At 53.8% G+C, this 21,504-nt stretch overlaps 1 protein-coding gene across 1 annotated transcript; it reads right to left on the reverse strand.

Annotated features, from left to right (window-relative positions):
- Positions 1–589: 589 nt before the first annotated feature.
- Positions 590–19,189, reverse strand: PRKCG (protein kinase C gamma). The gene is made up of 18 exons (XM_059905686.1): positions 19,020–19,189; positions 18,400–18,431; positions 17,265–17,347; positions 13,129–13,240; positions 12,839–12,970; positions 12,096–12,252; positions 11,296–11,430; positions 10,922–11,009; positions 10,620–10,649; positions 8,536–8,688; positions 8,013–8,201; positions 6,580–6,671; positions 6,426–6,488; positions 6,183–6,321; positions 4,368–4,448; positions 3,155–3,262; positions 1,622–1,762; positions 590–1,526 (listed from the first exon to the last, which is right to left on the reverse strand). Exons 1-18 carry the CDS (start codon positions 19,187–19,189, stop codon positions 1,338–1,340), a joined length of 2,094 nt encoding a protein of 697 aa, XP_059761669.1. The 3' UTR covers positions 590–1,337.
- Positions 19,190–21,504: the final 2,315 nt, after the last annotated feature.

Consider the following 21,504-nt stretch of genomic DNA (forward strand, 5'->3'; position numbering starts at 1 on the left):
TGTAGTCTATTTGGACTGCCCTCTCCACGCCCCTCGCTCGCAAGTGGGTCAAGGGAAAGAGGCCCGGAGGGCGCGTCTGCCTGCCCTCTGCCTCAGTCTCTGATTCTTAAGCTCACGGGTTTCTCTGTCTTGGGGGTCTCTCAATAGCAGGCTTGCCTTTCATCCTCCCTCTTAGGACTTCCCAGTCGCTGGGTCTCAGTGTGCCAGTGTGTGAGCCTTATTGCTCTGGGCGAATATGTGCGTGCTTGTCTTTGTGCCCGGGATCTCTACCTGACACGCTCAGTGGTCTATGAGTACACCGCTGCCTCTTCCTGCACGTGTCCACTTTGATCCTCTCTATGGCACTCTGTGTGTAGCTCGCTCGCGCTCGCTCACTCTCTCTCTTTCTGCTTTCTCCAGGTCTCTGTTCTTTACTCTCATGCTGTGGGCATCATCTCTCACTTGATGGGTCTCTGCGTTTTCCCTATCTCTCTGCAGACCCCTCCTCAGCCTCTGTCTCTCTCTGTTTGTTTCTATGTTCAGTCGTTGTCCCACCTGCACACCCCCTTCATTCTCCAAGCTTAGAAGAAAACATCCAGACACTTCAGCATCAGCATCCCAAATTTATTCTCCAGCAGCTGTGGCAGGGTGGGAGAGGCAGAGGATTGGGGGTGGGGAGAGTCCCCGAGAGTGGCAGGCACTGGGGTAGGGGTTGGGTTCCGAGCAGGACTGGAGAAGCCATGCAGTGGTGGGTTTAGGGTGGGGAGTCTAGGACAAAAGCTGACTGAGAACAGCTGGGGAGAGGATCCTCCATACATCCCAGGAATCCCCAGAGTGTAGAAGAGGGGCACTGGAGCACAGAGGCACAGCTTCCCACTTACTCCAGAATGGAGTGGAGGTAGGTGGGGCCTCGGAGGTGGGGGGTTGTTCTGAAATCCCAGTCTGAAACAGCCCGTCCCATGACACTATTTCCCAGAAATAAGAAAGAAGAAGAAGAAGAAGAGGCATAGATTCTACCAAGATGGAGTCTAGAACTCCTTGGAGTTGGGATGGTGTTGGTGGTTCTGCAACTTGGTGGAGCGCAATCCAGAACACTGAGGCAGGTCAGAATCTAGGGCTCAGCGCAGTAGAATCTAGAACACGGCAAGACTCCAGAGATTGTATGGAGTTTAAAATGCCAGGAACGCTTGGGAGGGGCATCTGGAACCCGGGGCAGGGAGGGGGAGGGCAGAGGCCAGAATGTTGGGGCGCAAGATCTAGAACTGGGGAGGGGGTGGTGAAGTGGGGGGCGCGTGGGGTAGGGGTAAGGCTGGCGCGGCGGAGGGAGCCATGGGGACACCTAGTGGCGGCAGGTGAGATTACATGACTGGCACAGGCGCTGGGCTGATGGGGCTGCGGGCATCCGGGTGCACGAAATCCGGGTTGACATAGGTGAAGCCTTGGAATTCGGCTTGGTCGATGCTGGCCAGAACTAGGCGGTCCGGGGGAGTCAACGCTGGCGCCGCCCGCGTGAAGAACTTGTCGAAGTTTTCGCCGCTGCGGCCACACTGTGGGAAACACCGGGAGGGAAACATGAAGTACTGGAGTTCATGGATATTCCACCCTCTAGGGGCCAAGATTTTGTTCCCAGAAGGTGACTGACCGGGCGGGGTCTGAAAGGAGGCGCGATCTCTAATCGTTCCAGCCGTTCCCAGTCGATCCAGCGGAAAAAGCCATGAGCTCGGATGGTGGGTTCTCCATCTGGCCCCGAGCCCAGGCGCTTTGCTGGGTGCTTGGTTAGGAACTGCAGGAAACACAGAGAGAGACGGACAGACAGACAGAGTCCCGGACAGGGAGGCCCAGAGGACGACAGAGAGAGAGGAAGACAAGGAAGGAGGAACAGAGAGACAAGCATAGAGATCCAGAAAGAGCAGAATGAGGGTGGGGTTGGGGGGGGAGATGGGACAGAGATGGGGGAGGGAGTGGAAAGAAGAAAGGGAGAGAGAAAGAGGAAGAGGGGGAATAAATGAGATGGGGTAGATGAAACCCAGATCCAGAGACCCAGAGAGAGACAAAGAAAGAAGCAAAATTAGGGTGTGAGGGTATGAGGGGTGGAGAAACCCAGAAAGAGAGGAAGGGGAAACAGAAAGAATCCCAGATTGGGGACGGAGGGAGAGAGGGAAAGAGGGAAAGTGTCCGAGAGGGAGAAGGGGGGAGAGAGAGGAGATTGAAGACCCAGAGAAAAGGGGGAATAGAGATCCAGAGAGAGGGGGGAGACTCAGAGGGAGGACAGATACCCAGAGAAGGTAAGAGACAAGCAGGGGCAGGGGTGGGGGAGACAAAGGTCCAGAAGGAGAAGAGGATGGAGACCCAGGAGACAAACGCCCAGAGAGAGGGATGAAGACCCCATATGAGGGCGGAGACTCAGAGAAAGGGGAAGACAGAGACCCAGAAAAGGAAGAGGAGAGAGACCAAGAAAGAGAAGGATAGAGATCCAGTGTGTGTGTGTGTGTGTGTGTATGTGAAGGGGGGAGGGTGAGAAGGTAATAGAGACCCAGAGAGAGGAGAACAAAGATGCAAAAGGTGGACAGAGATTCCCGAAGGACACAGAAAAAAAGGTAGCAACACAGAAAGCCCCATGATACGTAGATGGAGGCAGAGGGATGAGACAGAAGCCCAGAGAGAGATAGTCAGAGAGACATGGAGACGGGAGCTAGAAGCAGAAATGTCCTAACATCTGTGGAACAGCTGCTGTAGGCTAGGCTCTTCCTCCTGCCTTAACTCCACAACCCCAGAGGAGGAGACGGAGTTTCCTAGAGTTTTGGTGATTTGCCCAACCGAGATCCCGCAGGAAGAAAAGGGGCAGGAGTTAGGTTCACCGGACGCAGCCAGTTCTGGAGAGGCGGGCCTTGGCCTTACCAGCACTTCCTGCCATGAGCTGGGGAGAGGGGCTAGCACAGGAGGACACGGTAGAGGCCATCCTTGGACTGCAGGTGGCAGCAGGGCAGTATGTTATTGTTCTAACAAAATCTCTGTATTATATAAATTTTTTCAGCAGGCGGGAGGGGAGCAAAGCAACTTGAGGAACGGGAGCCTTTTCCTAAGGTGCACGTAGACAGTGTGTGGGCAGCCCTGGACAGCAGCAGTGGGGCATGTGGCTTATGGGTCTGGAGAATCTGGGAGTTAGGTCTCTCACCCCCTTGCAGATGGCCACAGCTTCCCGGGAAAGCGACTTGGGGTAGGTGACAGTTTGTTCCATGATGGCCTGGAACAGTTCCTCCTCGTCCTCCCCATCAAAAGGGGGCTAAGGAAGTAGAGGGGATAGTCAGAGACTTGACAAACTACCTGGCCGCACCTTCCACACCCTCACTGCCCACCATGACCACAGCCCACCCCTGGGCCCCCAAATTCCTAGGGAAAAATCTGACCAAACCGCAAAAGCTATATCTTTCTCACTTTCAGACTCCATTGTTTTCTATCTCAGATGCTTCAGCTCTCTGCACCTCTTTGCGGGTCTGTCTCTCTTTCTCTGCTATGTAAATTGGCAGGGTATTAATTGGGCAACGTGTCATTTAAATAAAAAGAGAGAAAAACTGCAGGAAAAGCTGTAAAAGCATTCTCCCGGTTGGATGAGTGGCCTCCAGTCTTCTGGGATTAGCAAAAGCAGCACCCAGGCAAAGATTCTTAATGTGAGGTTTAGGGAGCCTGTTTGCACCATTGTGGGGGGCCATGAATTTGAATGGGAAAAAAACATGCATCTTTATTCTTTAAAATCTAAAACTGAAATTCAGCATTCATGGAAATTATAGGAAACAAACCCGATTAGTCGTAACTGTGACTTCATCACCGATGGAAATCACAGATACTTTCGTAGCACATAAGAGTTGCAAATATCTCAAAAAATCAGTCACTTCTACTTCAAAATTACTGGTAGACCTTCCTATTTACTTCCTATTCCTGTGAGATATTACCACTTAATTCATTAGTAGGATATCACATATAGGTCCATATTCTAATAGGTTTAGACAACCGTACGCATTTAAGTTAAATTTATTTAGTTGGTTAAATTACCAATTAAACTTTTAACATTCTGATAACCATATTTCAATATGATTGGCTTCTTCTGTAATGCTATTATCTTACTTCATGCATTTAAAAACACTGTTCTGAGAAGGGGGTCCATGACACAAGAAAGGTGAGGAACCCCTAGCCTGTGGGAAGATAATGCTTCAGGACCACGGAGAGCGCTCTCCTATCTGGCTGACCTTCCCCACAGCTTAGCACACCTCATTAGCCTATAGACAGACATCCCTTCCTGACCTGCTCCTCCTGAGATAATGGCCACGTAACAGGTGGCACCCCATCCGTGTTGCCTTTAGTCAAACCAGCCTCTCCCCACCTTCCCTTACCTGCCCCGCCAACATCTCATACAGCAGGACCCCAAAGGACCACCAGTCGACAGACTTCCCATAGGGCTGGTAGGCAATGATCTAGCAGGGGAGGAAGGAAGGCAAGGGATTATGATTTGTGATTCAAGAAACCTAGGGCCCCTCTGGCTTCACCGCCTGGGAACCCTACCCACTTTAAATGTTTTCAGCACAAACTTTTCCCATTCAGAACACTTTGGCTCCATCCTCTGGAAAATTTGGGAAACAAACTACCTACTTGGAACATTCCTTTGGTCCCAAATATAAAGACTATCTAAAGACCCAGTCGCAAGTTCCACCCATCCAGAATATCTAGGTAACTGGACTCTCTCCTTACAATATCAGGTGCATAGGGCAGAATTTCAGAGACCAGAGAGTCTTAAATCTGGACACATGTCAGATTCTTCTAGGGGACTGTTTTTTGTTTCTTTTTTTTAAATAAAATAAATTAATTAATTAATTTTGGCTGCGTTGGGTCTTCGTTGCTGTGCGCGGGCTTTCTCTAGTTGTGACGAGTGGGAGCTCCTCTTCGTTGTGGTGCGCGGGCTTCTCATTGTGGTGGCTTCTCTCGTTGTGCAGCACGGGCTCTAGGCACACAGGCTTCAGTAGCTGTGGCACGTGGGCTCAGTAGTTGTGGCTCACGGGCTCTAGAGCACAGGCTCAGTAGTTGTGGTGCACGGGCTTAGCTGCTCCGCGGCATGAGGGACCTTCCCGGACCAGGGCTCGAACCCGTGTCCCCTGCATTGGCAGGCGGATTCTTTTTTTTTTGGCTGTGTTGGGTCTTCGTTGCTGCGCACGAGCTTTCTCTGGTTGCGGCGAGTGGGGGCTACTCTTCCTTGCAGTGCGCGGGCTTCTCATTGCGGTGGCCTCTCCCATTGCAGAGCACGGGCTCTAAGGCGTGTGGGCTTCAGTAGTTGTGGCACACGGGCTCTAGAGCGCAGTCTCAGTAGTTGTGGCACACGGGCTTAGTTGCTCCGTGGCATGTGGGATCTTCCCGGACCAGGGCTCGAACCCGTGTCCCCTGCATTGGCAGGCAGATTCTTACCCACTGCGCCACCAGGGAAGCCCTGGCAGGCGGATTCTTAACCACTGCACCACCAGGGAAGCCCTAGGGGACTGTTTAAAGAGAGGTGTTCCCAGCCCTGAAGAATTCCAGCCACAATAGGCCAGAGTCAGAGGCAGGAAGATGTGTGTATTTTTCAAAATCTCCCCAGGTGATTCTGATTACCAGCTATGTTTTGAAACCACTGGCATTGGTTACTTGGGCACTATCATAGAATCGCCAGGAAAGATCAAGGAGGGCACCACCAACCCCACCTCCTCCATCAAGTGAGAAGTCAGGACGTGCTCTCAGTCTACTTACATACAGTCAGATCATTAGCTTCACCCCCCCCTAACAAAATCAGAGCATACTCTGCCCACTTGAAATATTCAGGGGACACCCTCCACATGCCTAATGTTCTAGGGGGATGGGGCCCACCCACTCAGAGTACACTGGAAATCATCTCCACCTTCTTAGAACAGGCCAGTAACAGGCCCTGTTCTCCTAGAATCCCTAGAGCTGGTCCTGCTCTTTTAGAACATTCACCCACAGGTCCCCCCACTTTGCCTATTTAGAGACTCAGCTCCGCCCACTTACAACACTCCGTACGAGCCTCTCTGCGCTGCTTGCTGCTGGAACACCCACGACTCGTGTAAAGACCCCAGGGTTAAGTCCCCATACTCTGAATAGGAGACGACCAGCCACAGCTACTCCGTGAATTTGGAGAGCACCAAGAGGAGCGGAGGTAGGATTACCTCGGGGGCTATGTAGTCCGGGGTCCCACAGAAGGTGCGAGTCGTGGTCCCGGGGAAGACGTTCTCCTTGCACATGCCAAAGTCAGTGATCTTGATGTGTCCTTCGGCATCCAGCATCACGTTGTCCAGTTTCAGGTCCCTGCGGGTGGGAAGGGCACAGTTCAACGGGCTGGAGCCTTAAGTTCAAGTTCCTTCTCTTCTGGGGGTCTGATTCCCTCCCCTGAAAGGCCTAGGACTGCTCACCGATAGACGATGCCCTGATTGTGAAGGAAGAAGAGGCCGATGGCGATTTCTGCTGCGTAGAACCTGGAGGCGGAGGTGGGGAGTCAGAAGGCCAGAGACTGGAGCCCACTCCCTTCCACCTTCCCTCTACCCTCCTCTCCTGGCCAAGACTCACGCTGCATGGGGCTCCTTAAACTTGCCCAACTGCTGAATGTGGTACATCAAGTCGCCCCCAGTGACATACTCCATCACAAAATACAGGCGATCCTGGGGAGGAGTGGACAGGACTTAGAGGCGAGGACACGCCCACCAGGGGTTGGAAACGTCCATTCCTGCCCACCTGAGACAAAGGCTCCGGATCCACCCAATCAGAAATCCAGAGCAACTGTCTGTGCCCACGGGGAGGCCCCAAAGATTCTCAACCGGCCACTGCAGAATCTCCACCCACCCCATCCCCTGTTACTCCGAACTGTCAGGTGTTCCGGTCCTCCAGTCTCGGAATTTAAGATTGACGCCCACCATTTGCTTGAAATTCCAGGGATACTGAAACCTCTTTCCATATCCACTCACATGCATATGCAATCATGGCCACCTGTTAGGAACCAAAGTTGTTCGGGCCTCACTAGCAAATGATAGTAATTTTTAATTTAATTTATTTTTATTTTTTTGGCCGTGCCGTGCCACTTGCAGGATCTTGGCTCCCTGACCAGGGATTGAACCTGGGCCCCCTGCAGTGGAAGCTTGGAGTCCTAACCACTGGACCGCCAGGGAATTCCCGATACAGTACTAATTTTTAAAAAACTCCAGGAAGGGGACTTCCCTGGTGGCACAGTGGTTAAGAATCAGCCTGCCAATGCAGGGGACACGGGTTCGAGCCCTGGTCCGGGAAGATCCCACATGCCGTGGAGCAACTAAACCTGTGTGCCACAACTGCTGAAGCCCGTGTGCCTAGAGTCCAAGCTCCACAACAAGAGAAGCCACCGCGATGAGAAGCCCGCGCACCGCAACGAAGAGTAGCCCCCGCTCGCGGCAACTAGAGAAAGCTCATGTGCAGCAATGAAGACCCAATGCAGCCAAAAATAAATAAATAAATGAATAAAAATTTAAACAAAACAAAACAAAACCTCCAGGAAGCTGGCTACGCCCACTCAGAGCTCTTGGAAGTAGAGTCACGCTCTCTCTAACCCCTGACAGTTCTGACTCGTTGTCCCATGCCACAACCTTCGGGAAACACCCTGTTTCTGACAAGTCCTGAACTCAGAATCCAAGAGTGACAATCCCATCACTCAGAGCCCACTTGTAGGCATACTCACTCACTTAGAAGACATTCTCCACGCATTCTTTTACTCCAGAAGCCCTTACTCAAAAAACACCCACTCAAGACCTAGGGGCTTCAGGCCACTCCCACGCAGGATCCTAGCCTTGTGGCCATGCCCTCCAGGGCACCTGCATTCTGGCCACGCCCACTGAGGAGCCGGCCACACCCAGTCAGAGTTCACAGGGTTCTTCCGCCTTGCCAAAAACTCAGAATCTCAAAGCAAACGTTTGATCCATCCAGTGGGGATGAGGCAGGGCTCCTGAGCCGGCCTCTGCCGCCTCCTTTCTTACCGGGGTCTGGAAAGTGGAGTGAAGCTGGGTGAGAAAGTGGGGCCGGCCTCCGGGGCCTCGGCCCCCCAGGGCCAACACGCGTTTCTCCACCAGGGTGCAGTCCACGTCGTCATCCTGGACAATCACGTCTTTCTTCAGGATCTTGATGGCATAGAGCTCGTCGGAGCCCCTGCGCTCGGCCAGCATCACCTAGCGGCAGAGGCGGGAAAGGCCCAGTCCTTCTTGGGGACCCAGAGGTGCGGGTCCCTACCCATCCCTTTCAAGGACACAAACAAACGGAGTCCCGGGTCCTCCCTCTCCCTCTCAGGGGACCAGGTGCCCTGACCTTGCCAACTACCCCCTCAGAGAAAGTATCCACATCTTTATGCCTCTCCTCTCCAGGAACTCAAGAGGCCCCATCAAACTCTCTTTGGGGACTCAGTAGCCTAGTTCCCTCCCCCCTGCACTTCATCTCTCAGAACCAGAAACCTGAGCCCCACCCCCAGACGTTCTCCCCCTTCTCCCAGAGCCCCAGGAATCCAACCTTCCCAAAACTGCCTTTTCCTAGAACCATGAGGAAGCTGAAGTCAGAGATGTGCAGACGTCCAGGGCTTGCCCCGAAGAAACAGCGCTTGGAGTCGGTGGGACTAGGGGACGGGGAGGGGATGGGAGAGGAAGAAGGACCCATCCGCACCCTCTGTGAGAAAGGGGAGAGATCCGAAGCTAGTCAGACCCCAGAAGGGGATAAGGAGGTGCCCCTCAGCGAGACAGCACCCAAGAACGAAAGGGACGGGGAGAGATGGAAAGATGGAGAGAGAAAAAAAGTTGTTTCCACCCCCCTCTTTGGCTTAAGAGCTTTCTCTGATTTCCCGTAGCCTGGAGGGTTTATTATTCAACTAGCACTTAGATAGCTTACTATATGCCATTGATCCTCCAGGAGACCCTTGTCACCCACCCCACCCCCCATTTTAGAGGAGATGGCACAGAGACATTAAGTAACTTGCCCGAAGTCACACAGCAGGTTAAAAAGCAGAGCCAGAAATCAAAGTCCATTAAAGTCAGAGACTGTGTCTCCCTCCTGCTTTCTGTTTTTCTACCATCACCCAGCACATGACTTGGGTCTCAGCAGGAGTGTGTTGAGTGGATGAAGGTCTCAGGAGATGAGTGCTGAATGCACATCCTGTTGTTCTATGTTCAGAGCACACCCAGAATCTGAACACCTTTACCATCATTGTCCCCCGGGCGAAGCCACTGGCAACTCCCCTCTGGGTCTTCACAGTAGCCTTCTTCCTCCTTCCACCATCTGTTCTTGACACAGAGGCAGTCATCTTGCCCAGACAGAAATCATCTCAGGCCACCTCCAATGCCCTCCCATCTCACTTGGTTTAAAAGCCAAAATCCTTCCAATAAATGACGAGGCCACCCCCACCCTTTCTCTCTCTGACTCCATCTCCTACTTCTTCCCACCCTCATCCCTCATCCCTCCCTCTGCTCCAGCCTCACTGCTGGTCTGGGCCCACCTCAGGGCCTTTGCACGTGATCTTCCCTCCACCTGGAAGGCTCTCCACTATCCCCACGGCTATTTCATCTCCTTTATGTCTTTGCCCAAAGGTCACTTTCTCAGTAAAGGCTTCTCTGCTTATTGCTATTAAAATCTCAAAAAACAGCACTCCCTATCCTCTTTAGCATTTATTTTTCTCCATAATCACACATCGCCTTCTGACATAGGATCATTCACTCCTTTATTCTGTTGAATGCCTTCCTCCAAGTGTAAGCCCCATGAGGGCAGGAGGTTGTCTCTCTCTCTCTCTCTCTCTCTCTCTCTCTCGTTTTCTGCTATATCCCCAGTGATTAGAACCATGCCTTGCACACAGAGGGCTCAACAAAATGTTTTTTGAAAGAATAAATGGGAGAGAGAGAGAGAGAGCGCATTATTCCTTCCTTGGCCTGGAAATCTCATCTCCCTGTCCTTTCCCTGGGGAATCCTGCACTTCCTGTCTACGAACTTTTCTCTGACTCACCCAGGTCCTGCCAGAGGCTTAGGACTCCCTAGTGCCTGAGGTCATCTCCATGATCAAACACATTCCTTCTCTATCTGTAACTTTCTCCTATATTGAAAGAGGAGCTCCCCAGGGAATGGCCTGATTCTACTCCCAGAATAGGGCTTGGTTTACATAAAACCTCAGGAAATAGGTGTTCAGTAAGTCAAAAAAACAATGGAGGAGAGAAAGGTACAATGATAAATAGGCAGAAAAACTCAAGGAGCAATTCAGGTGTCACCTCCTTAGGGAAGTCCTCCCTGACCACCTCCACCCCAACCCCCTGGCCCCAGGCTGGGGTTAGTGCCTCCTCTATGCTTCTTTGTTCCCTGGGCTACCTCTAATTTAGCACATCATCCCGGAATCTGAGTATTTGTGACTCTGTCCCTACCTTGGGGAGTTGCCTGAGGGTCAGATTCGGCTCTGGAGAGCTAGGATTACTCAGCAAGGGCAAGACCTGCCACCAAGTATGTGCTCAACCCATGTGTGTGGAAATGAAGACAGATGTTGGAGGAGAGAGAGGTGGGGGGACAGATACAGACCACAGGAAAGGAAACTGTCTCCATTCCAGGCCTCCAGCTCTGCTCACCTCGTACAGTTCCAAGGGGTAGTTACAGGCCTGGGGGAGAAGAAAGCCAGAGTCAGAGCCCCCAGAGAGGTAGGAGATTGCCCTAAAGCAGGGGATGGGGGTCCCCAGACCCCCAAGCCAGGGGGATGGATGGGAACTCTAATTCCCAGCAGTGCCCTAGAAGAGCAGAAAGAACTCCAGGCTTTTCTGGGAATTTCAGTCCCAGGGCCAGTGGGCAAGCAGCGATGGAGTTCGGGAAAGGCCAGCTCTGAACTGTGGGTGACGGGGCTGGGCTCCTGGAGGGGAAGCCGGGGTCTGGGTACCTCAAACTTCTGGAGGAGGCCGCAGTTGTCAGCATCAGCCACTGGCACATTGTAATATTCGCCCTCCTCCTGGTTCAGTAACTTGTACCTGACAGACAGACGGAGACCAGAGCGGGGCAGGAGTAGGGGAGACGGATGGGGAGGGGGGCACCCGCGGGAGAGGCAGAGACATCAGAAGGAGGGAAGAGACAGAGAGACAGAGATGGAGAGAGAACGAGTGAGATAAGGAGAGAGGGGCGGGGGGGGGGGGGGAAAGAGATAAAGAAGCACAGGGAGGTAGAAAAGATAGTGCCCTAGAAGAGAGAGACCACCCACGGAAGCTGATGCAGATGCCGGGGCCCCGCCCCCGGCCCCGCCCCCTCCCCCGCCCTCACCAGCCGTCCACGGGAACCTTGAGCAGCTCCGAGACGCCAAAGGACATGGCACCCATGAAGTCGTTGCGGGAAGTCCGGTCCCAGTCCCACACCTCCACGCTGAGCCGGCGCTCCACGTCCCCCGGCTTCAGGTTGCTGCGGGAAGGGGGTGGCGCAGTGAGGGGCCCAGCTCTTGGCTGCCCACCTTTCCACCCTGGGGAAGAGCAGGCAAACCCGGTGAGCTGGGGCCTGTTTCCTGCTCTGTAAAGTGTTTTGCCACCCCAGGTCCTCCCGAAGAGCGTCTCTCTCCCTGTCTGGGCCTAAGTAAACCTAGACAGCTCTCTCAGTCTCCCTCCCCTCCCTGGCTCTTCCCCATCTCTGTCTCCTGGCCTTTCCCTCCAGGCCTCTCCTTTTCACGGGGCCCCTCTCCTCCCTCCAGGTCTGTCCGTCTGTCTTTCTGTCAGTTGGCTTCTCTTTCCCTCCCTGCCACCCACCCATCGCCGCCATTCCTTCTGTGTCTCTCTTTGGGTTTATGTCTCTTCTTCTGAGTCGCAGGGTCTGCCTATCTCTCTCTCGGATCCCTGTCTCATTCTAAAGTGGTGAGCTTTGTTGGGAGATTAAGCACACAGATGTCTGTCTCTCGCCTTCTGTATCTCCATCCCTCTCCCTCAACCACTTCATTTTCTTCTCCCACCACCTTCTTCTGCCCTTTTTGGGATTCCCCCAATCCTAACACCTGCTCTCTAGGGTGTTCTGGGCCACCAGGACCCTCAGATCATTCTCTGTCGGTCATTACAGCCTCCCCTGCACCCGAGGCTCACAACACAAAGGTCTCGTTCCACACAGGGTTTAGCGTGGCTTTCACCGTCCGGGTCTTCTGTTTTGTCAAATTCCGAGGATCTGGGATGAGCTTCAGTTTCACATAGGGATCAGACAGACCATTGGGGTCCATTGGGATGAGGTTACGGGCCTCGCCAACTGAGCGGGGAGGGGAAGGAGGGTAGATGGGGTTAGAGATCCAGGAAGAAACCCCCGAGCCTTCCCCCAGCCAGCAATCAAGAATTCCAATCTCTCAGCAGCCTCTCTCAAGACCCAGGTGTTTTTGATCTTTTACTTCTCCAGTGCCCAGAAGACAGGGCATGAAGCCCTTTCCCCAGCCAGTGACCCAGAGATCAAACCCAAAGCCCCTGGCTCCATTAGGACCCAGGAGTCGGGACCCTGGCCATATCACCACTAGTAAACCCGAACCTTCTTCGGAACCAGCTCTTCTCTCATTCCCCACCCCCCACCCCTCCACCCCCAGGACCTTGATGCCCAGAACAGCCGTTAAGAGGCGCTGAAAGTCGCCAGAGGCGTGGCTGGAGAAGGGGCCTCGAGCTAGAAGGGGCGCGGCCGAGTGGTGCTCAGCTTTTGCAGGTGGGGTCAGGAGTGTGCGTGCGACCTTCGTGAGGGGCGTGGCCTTTCCGAGTCGGGGGGAGGGGCGGGGTGGGCAGCTCAGGTGAATTCAGTCGGTTCCTCACGCTCCGGTAAAGGGGCGGGGCCAGGCGAGGGGGCGGGGTCTCACCCGTGACGTGGATCTCATCCGAAGTGGGAGCTCGGATTTCCAGCTGCAGGCGGCCGCGGCGCTCCGTGTGGTCCACACCGCACAGAGAGGGCACGCTGCGCACGCAGCGCCGGTGCACGTTCATCTCGCAGCCTGGGGGGACAGAACTGAGGGTAGCACTTCAGGTCCCGCCCTTAACCCCAGACTCCATTCCCCAGCATTCACCGGGGGGGGGGGGAACCCAGACACTGCACTTTTGCAGGGGCCCCGGAAGCGCCAAGTTCTGGCGGGCGCAGCAAGCGTAGACTCACAGGAGCACTTCATGCCCTGGTGCACCAGCCCGTAAAGGAGGGAGCCACAGTGGTCGCAGAAGGTGGGGCTGCTGTAGCTGTGCAGACGGAACTTGTGCTTGCTCCGGGGATCCTGGGGGCAGGGAGGAGCCGGTCAGAAGGGGTCTGCAGGGCGCACTAAAAGAACATCCCTCTGAACTCTTTCTCTTCCGCCTTGCTCTCCCAGTCTTCCTGCTTCTCCACCTCACTCAGTCACTCTACAATATTTATTGAGCACCTCCTGTGTGCCAGGCACGGCTCCTGGTGCCAGGACCCAGCCCTGAGCAAAACAAAGGAAAACTCCTGTCCATGTGGACTTTACTTTCTAATGGAGGGAGAGAGAAAATAAACACGATATGTAAAATATATAGTATTACAGATGGTAATAGGTGCTCTGGACAAAAATGAAGTAGGGAAGGGGACTGTGAAATAGAGTGATCAGGGAAGGTTTCACTAACAAGGTGGCATTTGGGAAGAACCTGAAGGAAGTGGAGGCTTCCAAAGTCCCATAGTCCCTAATCCCCAGCCTTCCACAAGCTGTTCTCCGAGGACTTGTGGGCCACCATGAACCTCAGATCATTCACTGTCAGCCTCTGTCAATGTCTACCCGCTGATGATCTGCCTACTCTGAGCCCCCTGTGGGATGGAGAATATGACCTCTCAGTTTTAGGGATCCAGGCGTCCTAAATGAAAGACTAAGCGTAAACAACACAGCAGTGCCTGGCATGTTAAATGTGCTCAATAGTGTTACTGCTGCCATTACTGCCATGGTTATTATTAGTGATTTTATTGCAGTCCCCACATACCCTTGGGTTTAATCAAGAGCTGGGCCGTTTCCCAGCTGCGTGATTTCAGACAAGTAAGTGCCCAATTTTGAGTCTCAGCGCCCTCCTCTGCCCAGTGGAAATAAACAATGTATATCTTGAAGCGATGCTAAATGTCGAGTCCAATTAAGCATGAATTTAAGACACCAGTAAAAGCATTCCTCCTTCCACCCTCAGCAATGTCTGAGTGTTAAATAATCTGATATTTGCCTTTTTCTAAGAATGCATTGCAAGAGTTATCCCTAGGGTGAAAATTCAGGACATTCTTGGGCTTTTACTTATTTTGCAGTTTAGTGGGGATTCTATTTTGAATTATACTTGGACGGAGGGAGGGCGTTGGCAGTTGCATGTGCTGGACCTCTAAAGATCTTCAGCTGACCCTAGCTCAAAGTGTTCCTGCCGCATGAAATGAGATGCTGTGGGTGAAAATTCCCAGCAGGGTACCTGACATAGAAGCTGTTGCGATTATTCTCAAGGTGAAAGTAGCTATTAAAGAGGAGACGGTACTGGGGCTCCAGTTAGAAGGATTAGGGTCCAGATTTTTGACTCTGCCGACCACCCAGCTGTGTGGCCTCCCCCCCACACCACCCTTTTTAGAGACTCAGGTTTCCTCCCCATAAAATGGGGCCATGAGCCCTCCCTGAAAGGGTTCTTGTGAAGACTGAATGAAATCATGCTTGTCAAGCCCTGAGCATTTCTTAAGCCCTTGATCTGTGTTGCTGACAACAAGATTAAAAGCATAGGCTTCACAAAGAAAAAGAAAGCCAGAGTGATACAGAGGAAAGACCTTGTCCTCTGTTTCCTCATCAATAATAGTAATAATTTTACAATGATAATAATTAATAGTTTGTGTCTTGCTATGTACCAGGTGCTGTCCCAAGTATTTGACTCATTTAGTCCTTAAAACAGTCCTATAAGATGGGGGCATGGTAACCATCCCCATTTTATAGACAAGGAACTCCAGAGGTGCAGGGAGGTAAATAAACTTTTGGAAGGTCACAGAACCAATATGCGGTGGAGGTGGGATTCAAGCCCAGGTGTCCTGGCCCAGGAGCCTCGGTCAGATGAGGACAGGAACAATACCTAACCTCATAAGCTGTTAAGCAGATTCAGTCCTATACTCTATACAAGACACCTGATGAGTGCACGCAATGAGCCCTGGATCAATCAGATGTAGTGTTTGTTGGTGGTGGAGGCGGGCAGGCGAGGCAGCCAATCATAACATATATAGGTGCTGGTAGACAGTGGTGCTTGATATGTGTTCTCAGAAGTCACATCCTCTATGTAAACAATTTTCTTGACCTGACAAGCTGGCAAAATGCCTCATGGACTTCCGTGGTGCGCTCTCTCTCTCTCTCTCTCTCTCTCTCTCATTCTGCCTCTTTCTCCATCTGCTAATCATAAAACCATCTCCAGCCCTGTGTCAGACCCTGGGCTCTTATCCTGCCTGACTTCCCTGAACTGTCAAAACAAGCCTGGGGTGGGGGGTGGGGGTGCTTCCCGGGCTTCCCTGGTGGCGCAGTGGTTAAGAATCCGCCTGCCAATGCAGGGGACTCGGGTTTGAGCCCTGGTCCCGGAAGATCCCACATGCCACGGAGCAACTCAGTCCATGCACCACGACTACTGAGCCTGTGCTCTAGAGCCCGCGAGCCACAGCTACCGAGCCCACGTGCCACAACTACTGAAGCCCGTGTGCCTAGAGCCCGTGCTCCACAACAAGAGAAGCCACCGCAATGAGAAGCCTGTGCACCACAGCGAAGAGTAGCCCCCGCTCGCCGCAACTAGAGAAAGCCTGCGCGCAGCAACGAAGACCCAACGCAGCCAAAAACAAATAAATTGATTAAATAAATTAAAAAAAAAAAAAAAAAACAGGACTGGGGGCATCTAGACTGATACTGTCCCACATGGTAGCCCTAACCACAGGTGGCTATTTAAATGGAAATCAGTGGATAAACAACAAGGTCCTAATGTATAGCAAAGGGAACTATATTCAATATCCTGTGATAAACCATAATGGAAAAGAATATTAAAAAAGAATGTATATATGTGTATAACTGAGTTACTTTGCTGTACAGCAAGAGATTGGCATAACATTGTAAATCGACTATACTTCAATAAAAAAAATAAATTGAAATCAATTCAAATTAAATGGGATTGAAATTTCTGTCCCTTGGCAGCTAGCTGCGGTGGCTGGTAGCTGGATGGCGAAGATACAGAACGCTTCCGTCGTTGCAGAAAGTTCTATTGGTCAACACTGGACGGTGAGCCTCATTATACAGAGGGGGAAACTGAGGCTCAGAGAGACGAGCCCCACAGCCAGAAAGAAAGTGAAGGAGGGATCAGGGGTAGGGGAGCAAGGCGGACAGTCCTTGTAAGCCCTTGATGTTGGGGGGCGGGGGGAGGGAGAGAACGGTTGTGTGTATCTGTGTGAGCGCACATGGGGGATCTGTACATGCACATGTGTGTGTGCATACACGGGGGTCTAATATGCATATATATATGTGTGTGTGTGTGTGTGTGTGTGTGTGTGTGTACACAGGGGTCTGTGTATGCATATATGTGTGTGTGTGTGTGTGTGTGTGTACACAGGGGTCTGTGTATGCATATATATGTGTGTGTGTGTGCGTGCACACGGGCAGGATGTCTGAAAATGCACATGTGTGTGCATGTGTATGACAGGATCTCTCTGGGCTTCCCTCTCTCAGCACCTCCTAAGCAGTTATCCTTATCTACCATTTTCTATTCTGGTTTCCCTTTCTGGGTATCTACCGCCCTGTCTCTCTGAGTTTCTCTGTCTCTGTCTCTTCCAGTCTTTCAGGGTCCCCTTTTCCTTCCTCCCGTGTCACTGTCTCTGTTCCATTGCTCTCACTCTCTCTGCCCCAATCTCTCTGTCTGGGTCTCTGTTTTTTTCTGCACCTCTGGGTTCTCTCTCTGTCTCATCTCAGGATCTTGGTGTTTGCATCGATTTCTCTGTCTCTCTGTCTCTCTCTCTGTCCCTCAGCTCTCTATTTTTTAAATCTCTTGACTCCTGGATCACAGCCCACATCCGTGCTGAGGTCCCCTCACCCCGCCTCCTCTTTCTCCCCCACCTGGGTCCCCAGCCTGTCTTGGTCCCCTCTCATTCCCCCTTTCCAGGCCAAGGGCAGGGAATCTGGGCCAGACTAGCTCTCCCTATCTCTCCAGCCCCCCTCCCCTCCCAGCCTTAAAAATAGCAGGAGAAATTGGGACGGACGCCGAGGGGGTGAGGGCGGGGGCACAGCCCGAGGAGGAAAAACCAGGTGTCTGGGCACTCACGTCTGTCTGGGGGCCCTTCCCAGCGCCTGGACACTCGAAGGTCACAAATTCGTGGCATCGTCGATGAACCACAAAGCTGCAGACTGAAGGTGAGAATCATAGAGACACAGAGACAGACAGAGACCCCAATGGACAGTAAATCAGAAACAGAGGAGACCCAGACAGAAAGAAAACCAGGAGAGGAGGATCCCCATAGAGTCCAATACAGAGAAAATCAAAGAGACCTTGACATGCAGAGAGACAGAAACAGAGACACTGGGAGACAGAAATTCAAAACGTGGACCCAAAGAAAGAAACAGAAATGCAAAGAATCACAGAAACAGAGAAAACACAGAGAGCCCAATGCATACCCACAGCCAAAGGGAGACAGAGACAGAGACACAGAGATAGAGAGACAGAGAGAGAGGCAAAGACAGAGAGAGGAAGACAGAGGAAGACAGAGAAAGACACAAAGAGATGGAGACAGAGAGAGAAAACAGGATCCCATTGACACAGACCCACAGACAGCGATAAGAAAGCCAGGAGAGAGGCAGGCCAACTAGAAGAGAGGAAACACAGGGAGAGGTCCTCCAACAGAACGGAGAGCATCAACTTGGGCAGAAGTGAGTCTGGGGGCGCCGCTGTCGGCCCGCCCCCCTCCCTGACTCACTCGGTTCTCAGCAGTAGCAGCTGGTGCTTTAGGACTCGGCCCCCTCTCCCGGCCCCCATAACTGCCGGCCCCACCCGGCCCCCACCCGCCCATCGGTGACCCCACCCGGCCGGCCCCTGCCTAGGACGGTGGTGTTGTCATGGCAACGGCAGCCTGGGGGGGGCTCTGACTTTGCATCTCCAGCCCCCCCTCCCTTCAGCTCCCCTTTTCCAAAAAAATCTCACTGTTCCCATGGCAACAGATTCTCCAAATATCTGTCCCCACCTGGAGCCGGCCGAGGGAGGGGCCCCCAGCACCACCTCCGTGTTGGCCCCGCCGTCAGAGCTCCCTCCCCACTGCAGGTTGTGTCTCTGCCACACCCCCCCCGCCCCGGGCTCCCCCGCGCCTCTCTGGGGATCAGAGACACGTGTGTCAAGCAGCCTAGGCTGTGGGGCCCCAGCCTCCACCCTCCTGAGGGTCCTGGGAGTCCAGGTCCCTAGCTCTTACCTTGACATTGCAGGCCCTGTTTTCCAATCCCCCTGTAAGAGTCAAGGATCTGAGGTCAGTGCAGAAAAGGGTACCTGGACCTCTCACCTCTGCCAGTCATAGGAGGCCTGAGTCCTCCCATCCTCCTCCTGCAGGACCCAGGAGTCTGAGCCCCAGCTGACTCTCCTTTCCAGAACCCAGAAATTCTGGCCCCCCCAGTCTCTCTTCTCTCAGACCCAGGAGCCCAGGCCCCCAGCCCCTTCCTTCAGACTCAGAAGTCCAGGCCCCCAGCCCCTCCTCTCTCTGACCCAGGAGTCCAGGCCCCAGCCCCTCCTCTCTCTGACCCAGGAGTCCAGGCCCCTAGACCCCTCCTCTCTCTGACCCAGGAGTCCAGGCCCAGGCCTCTCCTCTCTCTGACCCAGGAGTCCAGGCCCCCAGCCCCTCCTCTCTCTGACCCAGGAGTCCAGGCCCAGGCCCCTCCTCTCTCTGACCCAGGAGTCCAGGCCCCTAGACCCCTCCTACCCTAGGGCCAGGAGCCAGGGCTGCAGCCCCCTCTTTCCTCATCACTGTGGGGTCTGGTGCGTCAGGGGTCTTTAGCCCTAGTCTCCTTATCCCTCAGGGCCCCAGCCCCCTTCCCTCACCATATGAAGTCAGTGCAGTGGCTGCAGAAGGTTGGCTGCTTGAAGAAGCGAGCGGTGAACTTGTGGCTCTTGACTTCGTGGACCACCTTCTGCCTCAAAGCCCCCTTTCTGCAAAACAGGGGCCGGGGTCCCCCCTCTGAATCGCCTCCGCCGGGGCCCAGGCCTGCCATGGCCCCAGGAACGTAGCAGGGACCAGGATCCTGCCTTTCTCGGGAAACAGGTGGAAGGGCAAGGAGCCGAAGGCTCGTAAGAGCAAAAGAGACGGCGGGAGATTCCGAGGTGGGAAGGAGAGGGGCGAGGCACCTCCGGGAGCGGAGCGCGCAGGGCAGGGAGCGGCACCCCGGGGCGCGCCGGCTCCGCCAGGGGGAGCGGGCGAGTGCGGCGGAGAGCCGAGGGCAAGGGCCCGGAGGAGCCGGAGGCACGGGCGGCGTTGGTGGTGGGAGCTCCAGCTCAGGCACCTGCTGAAATGTGGGAGCCCCGGGTGGGGGGAGGCGTTGCCATGACGACCGAGGGGCGGGGTTTCGGCTTAAAGGCGTCCCCCTCCTTGAGACCTGGGACAAATGCCCTCCCCTCCAACACACACACACACGTGCGCACACCCACGCCGGGGGCTGGCTGAAGGGAGGGGGCATCCTCCGAGCCGTGCCCTGCCCCCTCCCCAATCTGTCGCCCGGCCCCGTCTTCCTCCCCGACTAGGGTGCCTCGGTGAGTCCTGTTAGCCCACTGTAGCTCCTCTCCGATCTCTGTCTCTGATTGTGTCACTCTGTTTCATTGTACAAACTTTGTATTAGTGCTGGGGTCCAATGTTGAGCAGGGAGGCTTGGTGTCTCACTTTTTCTGATGCCACCCGAGTCTTGATTTCTCTCTCTAGGCTTCTGTGAATTTGTACTTCTAGGTCTCCCTCTGGGAGTGTTCATTTCCCTGGGTCTCTGTTCCTTTCCCTAGTCCTCGTGCTCTCTGTGTCTCTCTGGGTGGGTCTGGGTTCCTTTCCTTATCTCTGAGAATTTCTGTTTTTATTTTCCTGTTTTCTTCGCTGTGTATCTCCATTTATGTCTGTCACTCATCCTGTGACCCCCTCTGGGTCCTGGTGTGTCTCTCTCTTTCACTTCATGTCTGTCTCACTGTGAATCAGTCTCCCTCTGTCTCTCCCCATCTCATAAATTCTTGCATTTCTGTCTCCCTGAATCTCTTCCTCTCCCTGTCTCTTTGTCTCTCTGGCTCTGTGGATCTCTGTCTCTCCCTCCCTCCGTGTCTTTCTCTCTGAGAGTCAATCTCTGTCTCTCTCCCTGTCTCATTTTCTATGTCCTCTTCTATTTCCCTCGATTTCTCTCCCCTCCTCCCCGTGTCCGTGTCTTTGTAGATGCTTTTGTCTCTGTCTCTCTCCCTTCCTGTGTCTCTACGAATCTCGCTCTCCGTTCGTGCTTGCCTCTTCCTCCTTCTGTATCTCTCTGCGCCTGTCCCTCTCTCTGACCCACTCTCTGGCTCTGTCAATCCCTCTATCGCTGGGGGTCTCTCTCGGAATGTTTAAGTTGCTCTCTCTCCCTCTCCCTCTCCTTCTCCCCTCCCCAGCTCTATCTTTGTCCCTTCCTCACCCACTCTATGTATCTCTCTGGCTCTGTGGATCCCTCTCGTCTCTGGGGTTCTCTCTCTCCCTCCACGTCTCTCAGTGATTCAATCTCTTTCCCCCGCTGGCTCTGGAATACTCTGTGCATCTCTGCCCGGGGATTGGGAGGGTCTCTCCGAACGTTGGCCCGGTCAGGTTTCCTCCTGTCTCTCCCCTCCGTCGCCCCACCTGAGTCTCTGCCTCTCTCTGGTCGCGCTCCGTCACTCCCCCAGCTCCCGAGCGCTTCCTAGTCCCGGCTCCACCGGTAGAACCGCTCTGTTGCCAAGGACAACCACGGCCCGCCCGAGGCTGCGGGGTGCAATGTATTCTGGGATTTGTAGTCTGGTCCTGCAGATCAGCTGTTCTCGCAGCGCGACCGAGAACTTTCTCTCCCGGCATGCCCCGCGAAGCGGGATGGCCCGCTGCGGCGTAGCCTGGGGGCTCGGGCCGGCAGCCACATCTTCTCTGCGACTTTTGGGGGTCGGGGTCAAGCTTCTGGAAGCCGAAGGGGAGATAAGAGAATCCGAGTACTCTCCTAAACCCCAAAACATGGGGTCCACTGGCTTTCCGGCCACCTCCAGGCGTCCGCCGTACCCCAGGAGAGATGATAGGGGCCGGGGGTGGCCCCGAAAACTGACCTAGGAATCCCACAGCGCTCTATTCTAGTTCTGCTTGGGTTCTTTCCCGCATCACCAGCGTTATCACCCCAAGGTTCTACAGCTGTTCTGTCTGGTGCCTTCTAGAAGGGGTTTAAGCGTGGGATGGGGGAGGGGTGGGGGCGCGAGACGTCCTTCGACAAGGTAGGGATTGGTGTAGGTCAGAATTCTGGGATGGACACTGCAGACATCGAAAGGAGGATTTTCCTCACTAAAAAGATGTGCG

The sequence above is a fragment of the Balaenoptera ricei genome, chromosome 19, assembly GCF_028023285.1.
Source record: "Balaenoptera ricei isolate mBalRic1 chromosome 19, mBalRic1.hap2, whole genome shotgun sequence".
In the NCBI taxonomy this organism is placed as follows: Eukaryota; Metazoa; Chordata; class Mammalia; order Artiodactyla; family Balaenopteridae; genus Balaenoptera; species Balaenoptera ricei.

Bases quoted from the DNA above. Each gene is read 5' to 3' on its own strand.
- PRKCG (XM_059905686.1), bottom strand. From the start codon at position 19,189: ATGGCAGGCCTGGGCCCCGGCGGAGGCGATTCAGAGGGGGGACCCCGG. The intron at 10,650-10,921 runs GTACCCAGACCC...CTTCTCCCCCAG, and splicing joins GCCTCCTCCAGAAGTTTGAG to GCCTGTAACTACCCCTTGGA. The intron at 1,763-3,154 runs GTGAGAGACCTA...TGTTTCCTGCAG, and splicing joins CTGTGGCCATCTGCAAGGGG to TTCCTAACCAAGCACCCAGC.